Source organism: Grampus griseus (assembly GCF_964374135.1).
Source record: "Grampus griseus genome assembly, chromosome: X".
Taxonomy (NCBI): domain Eukaryota; kingdom Metazoa; phylum Chordata; class Mammalia; order Artiodactyla; family Delphinidae; genus Grampus; species Grampus griseus.
The window spans coordinates 43,942,082-43,961,386 of record NC_138999.1 but is presented as its reverse complement, the minus strand read 5'-3'; the positions used below and the strand labels follow the sequence as shown (position 1 = coordinate 43,961,386).

Sequence of the window (19,305 nt, the reverse complement as noted above, 5' to 3'; positions counted from 1 at the left end):
CTAAACCTGGGTTAAAGCTAGAGGGAGATCAGGAAAAGGAATCCTTGTAAATATTGGGAACAAAAAGCATGGAATAAAATGTTTATCCTCTGTTTAGTCAAGATTTATCGAACACCTGATTAGAACATCCTATGTTATCTTCCCAGATGTAGGAATCGTAGAGACGAAAGGGGGAGGTAACTTTCACTTACAGAAATGTGCCAGGCACTTTACATATGCTTAAGGCCATCCTGTGGGGGAGATGGCATCTTACCTACTTTATCGATGAGGGGACTAATAATATCTATAGGACTTTTGTGACTTAGAGCTAGTGAGGGGGATTTCAAACTTGGATATGCCTTATTCCAAAGCCCATTCTTCCCACCGCCCTATGCTGCTGTCTTAAGTCTTACTGTTTAGCTAAGGAGACATGACATCTATTCTCAAGAAACAATCAGAGGAACGAAAGTTCTATGTTAACAATAATTAAACACTAATAATGTAAAGTAGAGACAGCATGTATTTGACATGATCAGGAACAGTTCTAAGGTCAGAGCAAACTTTGTATTCCCCTGATGGTGTTGGTTAGTTTCATGTTGGGTAGTAGGAAAATTGGACAAAGAGCTGTCAACAATACAGTCCAATGTTACTAAAGAAAATGACTATGATCACCCTCCCCCAAACCATCTCAAAAGCAAAACCTGGACCAAAATTTAACAGTGAACCCCAGCTCTGCTTGGTATGCAGAATATCATTAGCTCCTTAGCTAACATTATTTTGCCATAGTGATAGAGAAACACCCTTTTGGCAAGGCTAGGTCTGAGTTATACCAGTGGGTGAGGAAATACTAGTTCTTTATTGTTCCCCTAGGAGACATAACTAAGGATTCAATGCCTGATATTTCTTGAAGATAAAAGTTCCAATATTGTTTTGTCCCACTGTCACATCACCCTAGAAGCAACAATTTCACAGTTAATCAAAGCAGTGGTACCACATGGGTCCATCTATATTCTGAACTATGTTTAGCACAGACTCCATGATTTCAATTAGAATGATAGAATTCTCTCATTGCCTCATAAGTCTAACAAAACCAATTGTCTTATTATAAATGAATAAAGATGGGTTCAATTAACAGTGCTTCTAAAAATACATTCTTCTATATGTATGTCTTTATGAAACCTTGGGTGAAGATAACGAAGACAAGTCTTAAAATTTCATCTGCTTTTTATTGAGCAAGAAAGACATATGGAGTGTATATTAAATGATGTCTTTTAATGGCTTGACAAGTCTTAATGACCAACCTCTTCTAGTAACCCATTTCAGAACAATCTTAACCAAGCTGTGGTTGGAGAGCTTTTATTAAATGCCCAGCACTGTACTACTACTCTCTACCATTTTCCAACCTGATCATTTGCTTGAGGGTGATGAAGGATGATGATGAACATTATAAGGTTTCTTTCCTTATAGTCCTTAAAATCAACTGAGGTAAATGCAGTTAGAAATAATTCAGAGACTTGACTGCTTCAGAAGAGATATAGCTATAGAAATAGGACCTCTTGGAACCATTTTAAAAAGAAAGCTACTGACAAATTCAGAAGTTCATCCCTTTAGGAAGGGCCTGTAATAACAGCAGTAAGGATTCCTGACTGAAGCCCTTTGGACACTTTCCTCTGGAAAAGCATGGGCCTTTAGTAGCTGATGTTGGCCAGGTGGGCTGGCACATATGGCACTCCTTTCTGGTCTCTCAGTATTAGAGTCTCATTGCCTAGATTCTAGCAAAGACCTCCATAATAATCCTTCCCTTCCTGGAAGTGTTGCCTGGAGGAGGCCAAAATAATGAGGTGGCTTCCCACTTTTGTTGGTGGCTTATGACCAGCTCCAAGTCCCCAAGAAGTGTCTCTGTTGTCCAAGACCAGTTCATTGTGGCTTTGACAATCCTCAAGAGATAGATGATGGAGGTCTTCTAACAACCAGATTTCTAGTGGCAAGGTCACAGCCCAGTCTGGGGTCAGCAGTGGAAGCCAGTTCAGGGTATCAGCAATTGGTAAGCTTGCTGAAACTCTAGTTTTATTTTTTTAAATTAATTTTTATTTTATACTGGAGTATAGTTGATTTACAATGTTGTTTTAGTTTCAGGTGTACAGCAAAGTGGTTCACTTATACATATACTCATTCTTTTTCAGATTCTTTTCCCATATAGTTTATTACAGAATATTGAGTAGAGTTCCCTGTGCTATACAGTAGATCCTTGTTGATTATCTATTTTATATATAGTAGCGTGTATATGTTAATCCCAAAAGTCTAGTTTTAGAGAGAATCTCCCCATAGCAAGAATATCAAGAAGTTGATTCACCACTTCCTCACACATCCTATGCCCTAAACAATCCATACCTGACAAACTATATTCTTCAAGTACACCAAGATCTTTCCCACTGCTTTGTCTTTGCACATGTTGTACCCTTTCTAGAATATCCCCATCTCCTTTTTACAGAACTATTCTAGCATTGTTCATACTGGGAAGTAAATCATCTATGAGGAGATCTCTCTGTTACATTGTGATCTTTTCAAAGGTGGGAATTGTATCTTATTATCTCTGTTATCTCCATTAGCCAGAACAGAGACTGGCATACAGCATGCTGAACCAGGTAAATGCTGATTAAGTAACTGAATTATTTATCCAGATGTGGCTGGGGTTGCATATTTCTGAATTCCATTATCAGTAGGCTTTATTTAGTATCATACCCTGTGTATGTGTATTTCAGGGACCTCTTGTTTAATGGAATGATTAAACTTTTTGAGCTTTTTTGTTTGTTTCTTTGAGCAAAAGGTACATTTGTAGCCTTCAAGTGAATTGGTCCAATTCCCAGATTCCAATGGAACACCACTGGCTCCCTCTTGTGAGGCAGTCTCAGAATTTCTCCTATAATTAATTTCTTAGGAGGTCTGTGGACAAGTACATCTTAGTAGAGTTGTTCTGGGTCTGAATGCTTTGGCTTCTAAGTGTTGTGAACCAATTAGTTACTTCTTAGAAAACATTAAGACCTTCACTTGACAAGGGTAAAGAAGCCATTCTAGGAATCTTGACCAGCTCAAAAATCTGAGCACCCTGGAGTTAAAAGGCTTCCTGAAGGTCATCTTTATAACCTAATCTCACAAAGCAATTCGTACCAGTTTTGAGTTGCTCCCCCTTCTAGAGGTTTCTCTGTCTTTTAGAAGATTATTCCTTTTAAGGGACTAAAATCTGCCTCCAACTGGTCCATACAAAATGATCTCTACCTTCTTAATAACTAACTGCCTTTTGGGTAGCTAATGACAGTGTTGGATTCCTCATATTTTTTAAATTCAGTTTTTTCAATATTTTTGAGCACCTTCCTAGTGCCAGGCACCCTGGTCTAATCTTCTCCAGGTCCCTCAACTGTTTCCCATGTATCAGGTTCCTCTGAACCACTTCTATAGATAATTTCCACCTTGTCACTGGCTCCAAAGTTTGGAACTTGTTACATGATATTCTTGTTAAATGATTCCCATTATTCCAGCCAGTCCAGATCTTTAAGTTCCCATCATATGTGAGACCTGCCATGTTCTAGGTGAGTCTGCTCTTTTAGTTAATCAGTATAAGTACCCAGTTATGGGACTTTGAAATAGTACCTCTCCTGAAACAGTATGGTATAGTTGAATTGGAGGACACCAGATCTGTTTTCAATTTATTTAACCTCTTTGGGACTCTTTGAGTGCTAATTATCCTTCCTTCATAGGGTCATTGTCAGGATTCACGAGATACTATCTATAAAACATTAAGCACTGTGCCTGAGCACTTAGTGGGTACACAATAGAAGTTAATGTCCCTCTCTTCCTGCCAGTTGGTCCTGCCTACCACTGCCCTCTACTGAGGAGAGTCAGTAACTGCTTTGAACTTGCATTTCTGGTTTGAGCCAAGTAGCTCTGTTCCATTCACTCTCTTTTCAGCCCTTTAAAGAATGGCAGCCGCATGGCACAGGAATATTGGCTTGGTGCTTTGTGACAGCCTGGAGGGGTGGGATAGGGAGGGTGGGAGGGAGGGAGACGCAAGAGGGAAGAGATATGGGAACATATGTATATGTATAACTGATTCACTTTGTTATAAAGCAGAAACTAACACACCATTGTAAAGCAATTATACCCCAATAAAGATGTTAAAAAAAAAAAAAAGAAAAGCACTAAAAAAAAAAAAAAAAAAAAAAGAATGGCAGTCTTATATGAGATGTAACATAAACTGGTAGACTGGACTCAATTTTGAGAAAGTAGTTCTTGTAAAAATATTGCAGTAGATATCTTTGCCAATTTCTGACACAGCACAACTGAATTAGAGTTCTATATTGCATGGATAGCTATTGGTGAGACTTTTTTTTTAAGTATTATAAGATCCCAAGGTGCTAATCATTGATGTTTGGAATGTCATCCAATTTCTGTTGTTCATTGTCATGTAAACAGTAAAATCACAGCCTGAATATGAATTTCATTCACAGGTCTTCTGGATAATATGATTCCTGTGTTCTTTCTGAGAAGGAACATTTATATGAATTGGTATTTTAATTCCTCTGACAGGATGATGTAGGTTTGCATAAGAGCAATAAAAATACAGGGACCCAAGTGGTTCTTAGTGCCACACTAGTGAAAGGTCACATCGTTAGAATTACCTTCTATGAGAGGATTTTGGGGTGTGGAGGGAAATCCCTAAGCCTGGCAATCAGACATTATAGTAGAGTGAACAGAGGGTAGTCTTGGTGTCAGATCTGAGTTTGAATCCCACCTCAGCCATTCACTAGCTGTATGATCTAGGACAGGTCCTTTGACCTCACCTTACCTCAGCTCTATCTTGTATAAAATGGGGAACAATTATACCAAGTATTTATTGTGAGTATTATAAATGAGGTTAACAATTCTGTACCACTTAGCACAGTGCTTGGCATATGGTAGGCAAGCAATAAATCATTGCTCTTAGGATCGATTCCAGTTAATAGCAGTTAAGCCCCTTGGAGCTGCAGTATCATTTCCCTATTGGAGAGTGAAAAGAGTAATATCATGTACATGATTTGGGGATTCAATTCCTGGGTTCACGTAGAAACTAAGCCACCCTGAGTCCTTCAGATTTTGCTAGAAGTTTATAATCATTCACCTGAAGGGCAATGGGAATACACTGGGTTGTTTAATAGCCCTTGGCGGCATGTGGGCAAAAACAGTGAGAAGAACCCTGGGGAGTAATGTATTGCTTGTTCTCTTGCCCACAATTCTTTAAATGCAAGTACTTGGATTTATCAACCCAAGCAGGAGTCAAATGCTGCTGCCATTTTGGGGTTCTATAAACGTATATTCATGAATCTGGTGAGCCAGTCACCAAAGCTCCCTTTAGGGAGGAGGGAGGTTACTGGAATCTTTGTTTCCTGTTGAGGAATCTTGCCCTAGAGACAAAAAGAAAATCCCTAAAATATTCTGCTCACAAGAAAAGAGCAATCTGGCTGAGGTGGGTTACTTAGTAAAGGATAAACTTAGCCACCAACCAGCTTTATAAATTAAAAATAGGCCCAAAAATTAATCTATAGTGACAGAAAGATGATCCCTGTGGAGGGGGCCAGGGAAGGGTGGGTGGCAGTTCAAAGGGCAGAAAGAAACTTTTGGTGTTAATGAGCTTTGACATATATTCACCGTCTTGATTATGGTGATGGTACATACATATGTCAAAGCTCATCAAATAATAAACTTTAAACATGTGCAATTTAGTGTATTTCAACTGTACCTTAATAAAGCTCTTACTTAAACCCAGTGCCTATAACACCTGGCATGTAGTAAGTGCTCGCTAAGTATGTTCTTGAATTAAGATAAATAATTGTGACAGACCAACTTCTGGAATGGTTGTGTGAGAAGCTTAGCAGACACCCTCACTAGTGAAATAACCATTAAACTGGTAAAATTTTTATCAGAAACAACTGTTTAAAGTGTCAGGAAATTGGTTTAAGGGCATGCAACAAATTGAGAAGCATTTATTTAAGAACATTTATGGAATCTTGGTAAGAACAATTGTCATACGTGACATTTGATCCAGGACTTGCTCCTACTTCTCCTCCTAGCTTTATATTGCGGAAACTTTATTCTAGGTGGGCACAGCCAAAAGGCAAACAAACAAACAAAAAGTACAGGGGCTGTCTTCTTCACTAACTCCTGGTTATAGGGTATAGTTTCACTCCAGGATGGGCAGGCTGCTAGTGACTCTAATTCTACCCTCCAGTTTTATGTTGTGGAAGATTTATTCTGGGCGAAAATGGCCAAGAAGATGGAGGGCTCTCATCCCCGGCCCAGCTCCCACCCTTAAGATGAAGTCTGTTTCCTAGGCAGGTACAGCAAACTATGAGAGGCAGTTGGAGAAGACTGCCAACTCCTATTTTCTCCCTCCCAGGTCCAGGGCAAGAACCCAGATGTTGTACTTGTCAGACAAGGACTTCAAGGGCTCATAGGGCAGAGGTGTCACTCCAGAAAAAGACAGGCTGCCATATCACACTTTTCTCACCTAGCTCCAGCATAGTTGCACAGCCTATGGAGGCTGACTTTCTTTAGAACAGAGCATGAAGGAACTCATGCCTAAAGGTGTTGTTGAAAACCATAGAGATCATAGTAGTGAAAATTAGAAAAGCAATTATATATTAGTAGCAGACAGAATAGAGCAGACCAGCCAGACATTTTGCAGAGAGACCTAGGGAAAGAAACCATCAAAATGGGCCCTGCTAAGATCAAACTTATCCCTAGTTTGGGCTGTACACATGCTGTACGTAAGAGCAACCCATGCAGGGGCAACCAGAAATGTTATTTGTGAACTGCTGGATTCTGTTTGAATGCAGGGTAGAATCAAAACCTCCCTGAACTATGAAGGCATTCCACAAGCCATACAAAATACTTTGGCAAAGGGTACAAGCTTTACTGGATCTGGGTGCCTAAGAAAAACCTTTGACCACTTGATCACAGGCTAAAACTAACTATGCTGAACCAGAGGTGACTCCCAGAAAGCCAGGTTTAAAAATAAAACAAAGGGGAAAATGAGCATGATGTCAGAGGTTGCACACTGCAGAGAAAATAGACTTCAGCGAGAATTAGTCCAGGCAAGTGATTAAACAAATAGAGAAAAACAAAACAAAATAGAAACAGAAATAAGACCCAAGAAGGGGAGGTAAGCGGAATCCAAGGTTACTACAATGTATTATTTATTTATTTTTTAACTTTTTATTTTATATCGGAGTATAGCCAATTAACAATGTTGTGATAGTTTCAGGTGCACAACAAAGGGACTCAGCCATACATATACATGTATCCATTCTCCCCCAAACTTCCCTCCCATCCAGGCTGCCACATAACATTGAGCACAGTTCCCTGTGCTATACACTAGGCCCTTGTTGGTTATCCATTTTAAATATAGTGGTGTGTACCTGTCATTCCAAAACTCCCTGATTATCCCTTTCCCCCATCCTGCCCCCCTGGTAACCATAAGTTCGTTCTCTAAGCCTGTGAGTCTGTTTCTGTTTTGTAAGTTCATTTGTATCATTTCTTTTTAGATTCCACATATAAGGGATATCATACGATATTTCTTTTTCTCTGTCTGACTTACTTCACTCAGTATGACAGTCTCTAGGTCCATCCATGTTGCTTCAAATGGCATTATTTCATTTTTTAATGGCTGAGTAATATTCCATTGTATATATATACCACATCTTCTTTATCCATTCCTCTGTTGATGGACATTTAGGTTGCTTCCATGTCTTGGGTATTGTAAACAGTGCTGCAACGAACATTGGGGTGCATGTATCCTTTCAGACCATGGTTTTCTCCAGATATATGCCTAGCAGTGGGATTGCAGGGTCATATGGTAGCTCTAATTTTAACTCTATTATTTAAAATATCTAGTTTGCAATAAAAATTATGAGCCTTCCCACCCCCCCCCAAAATAACCCAGGAAAGTGTAACCATGGAAAGGAAATAAGTCAGGTAATAGAAATTACTTTTGATGGAGCCCAGATGTTATATTTGTCAGATAAGTACTTCAAAGTTGCTATTATAAATATATTCAAAGAAGTAAGGGAAAACATGTTTTATGATCTAAAGGATATATAATGGTGATGACTAATCAAATAAAAAATATCAATGAAAAGATAGAACGCATTTAAGAAAAGAACCACATGGAAATTCTGGATAGTAAAAGTACAATAACCTAAATGAAAAAATCATAAAAGAGGATCAACAATATATTTTACATGGCAGAAGAGAATTAGTGAACTGGAAAACAGATCAATAGAAAGTATACATTCTGAAGAAAATAAAAAGAATCAAAAACTTGAACAGACACATGTAGAATACAAGCACAACAACAAATGTGTAATGGGAGTGCCAGAGGAGAGGAGAGAAGGGGCAGAAAAATTATTCATAGAAAGGATGGCTTAAAAGTTTCCAAATATGATGAAAGACATTTATCTAAACATCCAAGAAGCTCATGAACTCCAAGTAGGATAAACTAAACAGATCCACACCTAGAGATATCATAGTCAAGATGTTGAAATTCAAAGCCAAAGAGGAAAATCTTGCAAGTAGCAAGTGAAAAAAGACCCATCACAGAAAGGAACCCCAGTAAGTTTGACAATTGACTTCTCATCAGAAACAATGGCTATCATGGGATGGGGGGATGACATTTTCAGCATGAAAAAAATCAACCAATAATGCTATATCTGGGAAAACTAACTTTAAATTTGTAGATTAAATAAAGATGTTCCCAGAAAACTAAATATGAGGAGAATTTGTTGCTAGCAGACCTGCCTTACGAGAAAAAGTAAAAGAAACCCTTCAGGCTGAAAAAAAAAAACAATAATGGACAGTAATTTGAATCCATACAGAAAAAAAAAGTGCTTATAAAGTAATTATGAAGTAACTATAAAAGACAGTATAATTACATATTTCTTCTCCATATTTCCTTAGTTTATTTAAAAGACAATAGCATACTGAAACAGCAGTGAGCACACTTAGCACCAAGATTTTAGATTTTAGTACCATTCTCCAATAAAAGGAACCAGGGATCTTTGGAAGAATGGCTGATTCTAGGACTGGGCTAAAAAATATACAAGATGAGCCTGAAGAATCTTGTAGTGCCAGAAAGTAAGGAAGTGCTCAAAACAAAACAAGAACCACACACACACACACACACACACACACACACACACACACAGTGAAGGGGGTATGTGAAAGGGACACTGAAGTCAACTGAAAGAGGTCCTAATGGCCAAAGCTGAAACAACTTGAGCAGAAAAAACCCCAATAAATTAGTAATGGACTATATCTCAAGGTATAAAATAAATATCCATGAGTCTATATGGGTATAAATAAATGATTGAATAAATATATAAATGGGGAGAATAGACAACTCTTTCATGCAGAAGAATCCCAAATAATTTATGTTGATACTCTTCTCTCAGGTACATGGAATATAACTCTACACTCTTTAAGTCAGGCCTGTGTATAGTGACTTCCTTGAAAGAGTACAGTATGGAAAAGGAGAAAAGAGTAATATATAGTGAAGAAAGCTGACAAACACTACCTCAGCCAGGTGATAAAGGTTAACATCAACAGTATTAAGTCATGTTGATAGTATGTCCCTTGATATGATGTGATGAAAAGGGCATTGCACTTTTGTGATCTTCCCCTCAAAAACCCATAGCCCCAGTCTAATCGTGAGAAAAACATCAGACAAATACCGATGGAGGAACATTTTATAAAATACCTAACCAGTACTCCTCAAAAATGTCAAGGTTGTCAGAAACAAGGAGAGTATGAAAAACTGTCAGAGGAAAGAAGAGCCTAAAGAGATGTACCAACTAAATGTAATGTTGTATCCTGGATGGCATCCTGGAACAGAAAAAGGACATTAGGTAAAAACTAATGAAATGTTGAATAGTATGGACTTTAGTTACTAATAATGTACCAATATTGGTTAACTGGTTATTACAAATGTACCATATTAATGTCATACATTAATAATAGGGGACATTGTGTGTGGGGTGTATGGGAAATCTCTGTACTATCTTTGTAATTTGTATATCTAAAACTATTCTAAAATAAAAGTTTATTTTAAAAGCAATAGCACTAACATCATACTTAATGATGATAAGCTTTCTCATTAAGATCAGAAACAAGGAAAAGATGTTCCCTTTCACCACTCCTTTTCAACATTGTACTGGAAGTACTATATAATGCAGTAAAATAATGAAAGGTATACAGTTTGGGATGGAATAAAGAAAACTGCTTGTAGGTGACATGACGGTATATATCAAAAATCTGAAAGAATGGACACAAAAAACTTGGAATGAATAAGCAGTTACAGCAAGGTTGCAGGATACAAGGTTAATATAGAAAAGTAAATCACTTTCCTATATATCAGCAATGAACAAGTGAAACTTGAAATTAAAAACATAGCACCATTTACATTAGCAGCCCCCAAAATGAAATACTTAGGTATAAATCAAACAAAATATGTACAAGAACTATATGAGGAAAACTACAAAAAGTCTGATGATATTAAAAAAGAACTAAATAAATGGATAGATAGTCCATGTTCATGGATAGAAAGACTCAATATTGTCGAGTCATTTCTTCTCAAATTGATATATAGATTCAATGCAATTCCAATCAAAATCCCTCCAAATTATTTAGTGGATATCAACAAACTAATTCTAAAGTTTGTTTGGAGAGGCAGTAGACCCAGAATAACCAACACAGTATTGAAGTAGAACAAAGTTGGAGGACTGACACTACTTGACATTAAGATTTTTAAAAAAATAAATTTATTTATTTATTTGTTCGTTTTATTTTTGGCTGTGTTGGGTCTTTGTTCTGTGCGCGGGCTTTCTCTAGTTGCAGTGAGTGGTGCACGGGCTTCTCATTGTCGTGGCTTCTCTTGTTGCAGAGCACGGGCTCTAGAGCGCAGGCTCAGTAGTCATGGCACACGGGCTTAGTTGCTCCGCGGCATGTGGGAATCTTCCCGGGCCAGGAATCGAACCCGTGTCACCTGCGTTGGCAGGCAGATTCCCACCCACTGCGCCACAAGGGAAGCCCGACATTAAGATTTACTATAAAGCTACAGTAATCAAGAAAGTGTGGTATTTGCAAAAGAATAGAAAAATAGATCAATGGAGCAGAATGGAGAGCCCAGAAATAGGCCCACATAAATATAGCTCACTGATTCTTTTTTTTTTTTTTTACAAAAACATCTTTATTGGAGTACAATTGCTTTACAATGGTTTGTTAGTTTCTGCTTTATAACAAAGTGAATCAACTATACATACACATATACCCCCATATCTCCTCCCTCTTGAGCCTCCCTCCCACCCTCCCTATCCCACCCCTCTAGGTGGTCACAAAGCACCGAACTGATCTCCCTGTGCTATGCGGCTGCTTCCCACTAGCTATCTATTTTACATTTGGTAGTGTATATATGTCCATGCCACTCTCTCACTTTGTCCCAGCTTACCCTTCCCCCTCCCCGTATCCTCAAGTCCATTCTCTAGTAGGTCTGTGTCTTTATTCCGGTCTTGCCGCTAGGTTCTTTTTTTTTTTTTTAGGTTCCATATATATGTGTTAGCATACGGTATTTGTTTTTCTCTTTCTGACTTACTTCACTCTGTATGACAGACTCTGGGTCCCTCCACCTCACTACAAATGTGCCATATCTTCTTTATCCATTCATCCGTTGATGGACACTTAGGTTGCTTCCATGTCCTGCCTATTGTAAATAGAGCTGCAATGAACATTTTGGTACATGACTCTTTTTGAATTATGGTTTTCTCAGGGTATATGCCCAGTAGTGGGATTTCTGGGTCGTATGGTAGTTCTATTTTTAGTTTTTTAAGGAACCTCCATAGTGTTCTCCGTAGTGGCTGTATCAATTTACATTCCCACCAACAGTGCAAGAGGGTTCCCTGCTCTCCAAACTCTCTCCAGTATTTATTGTTTCTAGATGTTTTGATGATGGCCATTCTGACCGGTGTGAGATGATATCTCATTGTAGTTTTGATTTACATTTCTCTAATGATTAATGATGTTGAGTATTCTTTTATGTGTTTGTTGGCAATCTGTATATCTTCTTTGGAGAAATGTCTATTTAGGTCTTCTGCCCATTTTTGGATTGGGTTTTTTGGGTTTTATTGATATTGTAGCTCACTGTTTCTTGACAAAGGAGCAAAGGCAATACAATGGAGCAAAGATAGTCCTTTCAACAAATGGTGTTGGAACAACTGCACATCCACATGCAAAAAAAAAGAAAATCAAGACAAAGACTTTATACCCTTCACAAAAATTAACTCAAAATGGATCATAGACTTAATGTGGAATGTAAAAGTATAAAACTCCTAGAAGATAATATAGAAGAAAACCTAAATGACTTTGGGTAAGGTGATGAATGTTTAGATAAAACACCAAAGGCATGATCCATCAAAAAAATAATTTATAAGCTGGGTTTCATTCAAAATTAAAAACTTCTGCTATGCAAAAGACATTGTCAAGAGAATGAGAAGACAAGGCCACCAGACTGGGAGAAAATATTCGCAAAAGCATCTTCTTTATCCATTAATCTATCAATGGACACTTACAATATCTTGGCTATTGTAAATAATGCTGCAGTGAACATGGGGTGGGGTGCACATATCTTTTCGAATTAGTGTCTCCAATTTCTTTGAATAAATACCCACAAGTGGAACGGCTGGATCATATGATAGTTTTATTTTTAATATTTTGAGGAACCTCCATACTGTTTTTCATAGTGGCCAAACAATTTTACATTCATACCAACAGTGCACAAGGGTTCCCTTTTCTCCACATCTCCTCCAGCACTTCTTTTTTCTCTCCTTTTTGATAATAGCCATTTTGACAGGTGTGAGGTAATACCTCATTGTGGTTTTGATTTGCATGTTGATTTGATTGGTTATGTTAAGCATCTTTCATGTGCCTGTTGGCCATATGTCATCCTTGGAAAAATGTCTATTCAGATCCCCTGCTCATTTTTTAATCACCTTTTTTTTTATTGGGTTGTGTGAGTTCTTTATATATTTTGAATATTAACCCCTTATGGGATATTTCATTTATAAATATCTGCTCCCATTCAGTACACTGCCTATTTGTTTTGTTGGTGGTTTCCTTCACTGTGCAAAAGCTTTTTAGTTTGATATAGGTCCATTTGTTTATTTTTGCTTTGTTGCCTTTGCCTGAAGAGACAGATCCAAAAAAAAAATATTTCTGAGACTGATAACAAAGAGCATAAGTGTATGATTTCTTCTACAACTTTTGTGGTTTCAGGTCTTAAATTTAAGTCTTTAATCCATTTTCAGTTTATTTTTGTAAAAAAGTGCCCCATTTTCATTCTTTTGCTTATAGCTGTCCAGTTTTCACAACATCATTTATCAAAGAGACTTTTTCCCATTGTATGTTCTTGCCTCCTTTGTCATAACTTAATTGACCATTTAAGTGTGGGTTCATTTTTGAGCTCTATTCAGTTCCAGTGATCTATCTCTTTGTTTTTGTGCCAGTACCATACTGTTTTGATTACTGTAGCTCTGTAATATAGTTTGAAACCTGTTTGGTTCTTTCTTAAGATTGTTTTGGCTATTAGGGGTCTTTTGTGTTTATGTACAAAGTTTAGAATTACTTGTTCTAGGTCTGTGAGAAATGCCATTGGTATTTTGATAGGGAATGCATTGAGTCTGTAGATTGCCTTGGGTAGTATGGTCATTTGAACAATACTAATTCTTCCAATCCACGAGCATGGTATATCTTTCCATGTATTTGTGTCATCTTAAATCTCTTTCCTCAGTGCCTTGTCATTTTCTGAATATAGGTTTTTACCTCCTTAGTTGGATTTACTCCTAGATATTTTATTCTTCTGGATGCAATTATGAATGGGATTGTTTTCTTAATTTCTATTTCTGCTAGTTTATGTTGGTGTATAGAAAAGCAGCAGAGTCCTGGGTATTAATTTTGTATCCTGCAACTTTACCCAATTCATTAATGAGTTCTAGTCGTTTTTTGGTGGTATCTTTACAATTTTCTATATATAGTATTATGTCATCTGCAAACAGTGATGATTTTACTTCTTCCTTTCCAATTTGGATCCTTTTTATTACTTTTTCTTGTCTGATTGCTATGGCTATAACTTCCAATACTATATTGAATAAAAGCAGCAAGGGTGGGCATCCTTATCTTGTTCCTGATCTTAGAGGAAGTGCTTTCACCTTTTCACCATCGAGTATGATGTTAGCTGTCGGCTTGTCATATATGACCTTTATTATGTTGAGGTATGTTTCTTCTATAGCTACTTTCTTGAGAGTTTTTTTTATCATAAATGGATTTGGATTTTGTCAAAAGAATTTTCTGCATTTACTGAGATGATCATATGATTTTTACTCTTCAATTTCTTAATGTGGTTTTTCATATTGATTGATTTGAAGATATTCCAGAAATGGACAAGCTGAATATTCATTCATGCATTCATATCCATTTAATGTTAATTCTAAAATAATATTGAATTGCACGTACCCTGTCTAGGCAAAATAATCTTGAAAAAGAAGAACAAAGTTGGAGGACTCACACCTCTTAAATTCAAACTTAGTACAAAGCTACAGTAATCAAGACAATGTGGTACTGGCATAAGGAAAGACATATATAGATAAATGGAATAGAATTGAGTGTCCAGCAATAAAATCATACATCTATGGTCAATTACCATATGATCCAGCAATTCTACTCTTAGATATCTACCCAAAAGAAATGGAAACATATGTCTACACAAAAACTTGTACATGAATATTCTTAGCAGCATCATTCCTCATAGTCAAAATGCAGAAATGCCCAAATGTCCATTAATGGTGACTAGATAAACGAACTGTTATACATCATATAATGGCATACTATTTGGCAATAGAGATAATTGAAGCACTGATACATGCCACAATATGGATGGAACCACAAAAACATGCTAAGTGAAAGAAACCAGGCACAAAAGACCATACATTTTATCATTCCATTTATAAGAAAGGGTTATCTATAGAGACACAAAGTGATTAGTGGTTGCCTAGGACTGTGGGTAGGAACATGGACTGACTGAATATGAGCTCAGTTTCTTTCTTGGGGGTATGAACATGTTCTAAAATTAGATGTGGTGATGGCTGCATAACTCTATAAATGTGCTAAAAACCTTTGAAATATACTTAAAATGGGTGGATTTTATGGTATGATAATTTTATGGTATACAAATTGTATCTCAACAAAGCTATTCATTAAAAATTATAAATAATTGTTCCCCTAAATGCTGCACATTGTCGGAAGACTTCAGCTGTACTTTCTCACTATATCTTTTTTTTTTTCTCATTTGTAATTTTAATCGAAGCATTGCTATTCATTTTTTAAAGTCTTTCCTTATAAGCACCAAATTTTAATACCTATGTCAATTTGGGGGGAAAAGAAACTCCCGTCAAGAGCTTCCCTCCAGAAGAAAACAATGATGTTCATTCCTCCAAACAATCAAATTCGAAGTCTACCAAAACAGAAACAAAAGAAGCCCACACAGAAAAACAAAAACAAAAATCACATTCTAGAGGTTCAGTGCATTTAGCAGCCTTCACTGTGCTGTCTAATCATCCTTCAAAAAAATAACACCCTATTTCATCAAAATATACATTTTCCATTTGATTTTTAAATTAAAATATAATTAAAAAAAGGAAACTTGAAGGAATTCACAATTAATTGCCTGACTCCTTTCGATGTCATGTACAGCATATGAAGGTCAGGAAGGCTATTTGCAGCACACATGATTAGGGGAAATTGATTTTCAAGGTTTAGCTTTCTTCCAAACAGTGTAAAATACACACAATTCCAAGTATGAAGGGACACAGATGATCTCCTTCGAGAATTCCACAGGACAATACAGGTGCCCCAGCTGTTCTTCATAGAGTGACAGGGCTTCAGTCAAATTGACACAGTTCCCCTGTGTAAAATATTTCCCATCCTGTTTCAATACTTTCATTGAGAGGTCAAGAATCAGTCTGAGAAACTCCCATGTGGAATCTTCTTCCGGAGATGTGGAGATTGGAACAGCTGTCAAATCATTAATCACATAATCAAACTCTCCCTTCTTTGACGTACCTCTTCAGTACTGGAATACAATCTTCTATTAGAACCTGATAGCAGTCTCCTTTAAGATTGTCTAGGACATCACCACATGTTTTTCGCATGTATTTCTTACATCCGTCAGTCACCATTTGGTCAATCTCTACCATAGTGACCATCTTTGGTTTCAGTTTGACTATTTCACATAATATGCCCCCATCTCCGCCTCCTAGAATCAGTACATCTTTGCCAGTGTAATCTTCTTTGCCGCTGCCCATGATGGCCCGGGTATACGCCAGATCACTTTCCGCCAAATTAGCATCCCCACTGAGGATGAGAATATTTCCAAATTGTTTTGAGTGTAAAATTTTAATGTTCTGGCAAGGTGAGTCTTCATCATACACCCCTTCATCTATGTCGTACTCAACCAGGCGGCCATCTGCAGTGGGCCAGTATCTGTCAATGGCCCCTCCTCGAACTATGGGTGGTAATCGCTTCACCCGCTCAGTACTGTCCTGACTCAATTCTTTCATTCTTTCTTCTACTTTTTTTTTTTTGTTCAAAAGACTGTCAACTTCTTTGCCTTGCGCATCACCGTCGTAACTCTGAAGGTCCAGCAACACCAATCCATGCGGGTAAATTCTCAAATTGGCAAAGCTGCCGTTTTTGTTTACGTAGGTCGCTAAATAGCCATGGTCCTGCCAGGTGTGCATCGACTCCATCATCCCCTGCTCCTGGAAGATGGACTGGAGGCCTTTCAGAATGGTCTCACCATCAGCTTTGGTGCCGAGCATGAAGTCAAGGGTGCTGTGCTGTGCTGCTGCCATAGTGAGGCGAGGCCCTGGGCCATGCCTGGGGGAGGCGGCCAGGGAGACTGGGGGGCCGCGCGGCGTGTCAGGCTGCGGCCGGTGGGGAGTGCGCTGCGCCAGGGAGGCTCTCTCATTATATCTTAAGGGAAATGATAGAAAGGGAGTGAGATGGAAAATAAAATAAAACCTGTTCCACTAGTCTTTTTTTATATTGCAGTATAGTTGATTTACAATGTTGTGTTAGTTTCAGGTGTACAGCAAAGTGATTCAGATATATATGTGTGTGTGTGTGTGTGTGTGTGTGTGTATAAATTCTATGTATGTGTATATACTTTTTCAGATTCTTTTCCCTTATAGGTTATTAAAAAATACTGAGTATAGTTCTCAGTGCTATACAGTAGGTCCTTGTTAGTTATGTATTTTCCACTAGTCTTTTTTATACAATTGGAATTTCAAGAATAAAGTTGTCCATGAGTAGGAATCTACTGTTCTCAGACTGGGAGAGATATACACATGACCTGGCTTCTCATCTAGGCTCCATTTCAGAATTGTACAGTTATATATAGAGGGAAGCCTGGGAGGTTTTTGTAAGATCCTCCAGTTCTTGGGGAGCATGGGCTTCTGAGGAGTGCATTGTTGGCTGCCTTTACCTGTAAAGTGCTTTTGGTTCATTTTAGTGCTTTAATTTCCATAGTTAACAGGAAGAGCCCACACCTTGCAGGCTGTGCTGGTGCTATACAGCTGCTGATGACCAGAGCAAAATCAATCTGAGTGCTGATTGCAGAGGAGCCAAGGGCTGCAACTAGCCTGCATGTCAGGGGCCATGTCCCTTAGGTAGGCTTTTGCCTGACTTCTATACACTTGCCCTAGCTGAAACCCCACTGCCACCCCTCCACAGCCACATTCTCTGGCCTTCTCTGAACATTGCTATGAGCCCCCACACTGGATTTCCTTCCCTCCTCTGGACTTTTCCAGAAACATCTTTTCTGCATTGCTGCAAATTTTCATTTTCTCTCACCCTCTGCTATTACTTAACTCAAGGACAGAGGAAATATTTGCAGTCCAGAAACACACATAATAAAAAAAGAAGAAAAAGAAAAAAAGAGAAGAAGCCCCAAACCCATCCCAAATCTTTAAGAAAACAATCCCATAGGGTTTGGTTTTGAATTGCCATGCAATGTGGGGAACGTGAAACATGTGTTCATCAGGGCCCTTTCTGCTTGGAGCCTACCTGACTTCTCTCCTCCCTCACCAGACTGCTGGGCTAGGCTAGGCTCAGGGGAGCTACAAAGCCACCAGCTTAGAAGATGGAGACAAATGGCAAGTCCCCAAGGGACAAAACAAGACTTGTTACTAATTTTGAGGCCAAAGCAACACACGCAGTGTTTAAGGGCTGTGGGGGTAGATACTGCAAAGCCTGGAATCCAAGCTTTGAAGTTAGACTGAGGCTGACTTGCAATGACTGTTCTGGAGGCAGCATTTTATGAGCTGGGCCTCCATTTGTTTCACGACCCTGACTCTCGCCTTGACTGTTACCACACGTTCCCAACTTGGTCTCCCTGCAGCCAGTCAGTGCCTCTTCCAAACTGTCTGCCCACATGGCTGCCTCAGTGCTCTTTCTAAAACAGAGGTGTGATCTCTACTCCCTCTCTTCTAGTATTTTTTATCTCCTCAGAGAGAAAACCACATTCCTTAACATGATAGATGAGACCCTTTATAAACTGGCCTCAACTGCTCTAGCCTCGTGTTTCATCACCTGTACTCACTCTCAAGTAACCCCACAAAACTATTTACCATTTTCCCGAATGTGCGTTTTTCTTTCCTTCATCGGCCCCTTTGCATCTGCTATTCCTTCAGCCAGGAATGAATACCGTTTTCCTCTTTTTCTCCATTAGACGATGTCTCACTCATCATTTAAGACCAAGTGCTCACTGGGAGTGGTTTTCAGCTTTTTTCTTGTTGCCAGAGCTCACTGAATATACCTGAGGAAGGCAGAGTGGTGCAATGGAAAGAACCCAGAATATGCAGTCAGCCAGACTGTGTGATGACAGGTAAATGACTTAATTTCTCTCTGAGCTTCAGTTTCCTCACCTGTAAAATCAGAATGTGAATCCCAACAGTACAAAGTAGTTGATGTTTATAAGTGCCAAGAACAGTACCTAGTACATGGTAGGTACTTGGGCAATGTTACACGTTATAAAAGAGGTAGAAAAATTATTCCTTCATTCTCAGTTGGGACTCTATGGAGGCATTTCCCTCCATGCAAACTAGTGGGTGGTGTTCTCTAGGACCTGCTTTACCTAGTTCTCTTCTTGAGGTTCACCTGCCTTTGGCCACCCTCATATCTAAAGGGTGTTTT

The 19,305-nt window shown here is 38.4% G+C and overlaps 2 protein-coding genes across 3 annotated transcripts in view; one reads left to right on the top strand and one right to left on the bottom strand.

Moving 5' to 3' along the window:
• SHROOM4 (shroom family member 4) overlaps positions 1-19,305 on the top strand; it is a gene marked incomplete at its 5' end in the record, with an annotated part of 214,041 nt that overhangs the window by 58,166 nt on the left and 136,570 nt on the right. The gene's annotated exons all lie outside the window — the stretch shown is intronic.
• On the bottom strand, positions 15,691-17,035 carry LOC309839166 (spermine synthase-like). The gene is given in 2 exon segments (XM_082680788.1): positions 15,691-16,157; positions 16,159-17,035. Coding segments are annotated over 2 exon segments (1,104 nt in total). The 5' UTR covers positions 16,965-17,035; the 3' UTR covers positions 15,691-15,859.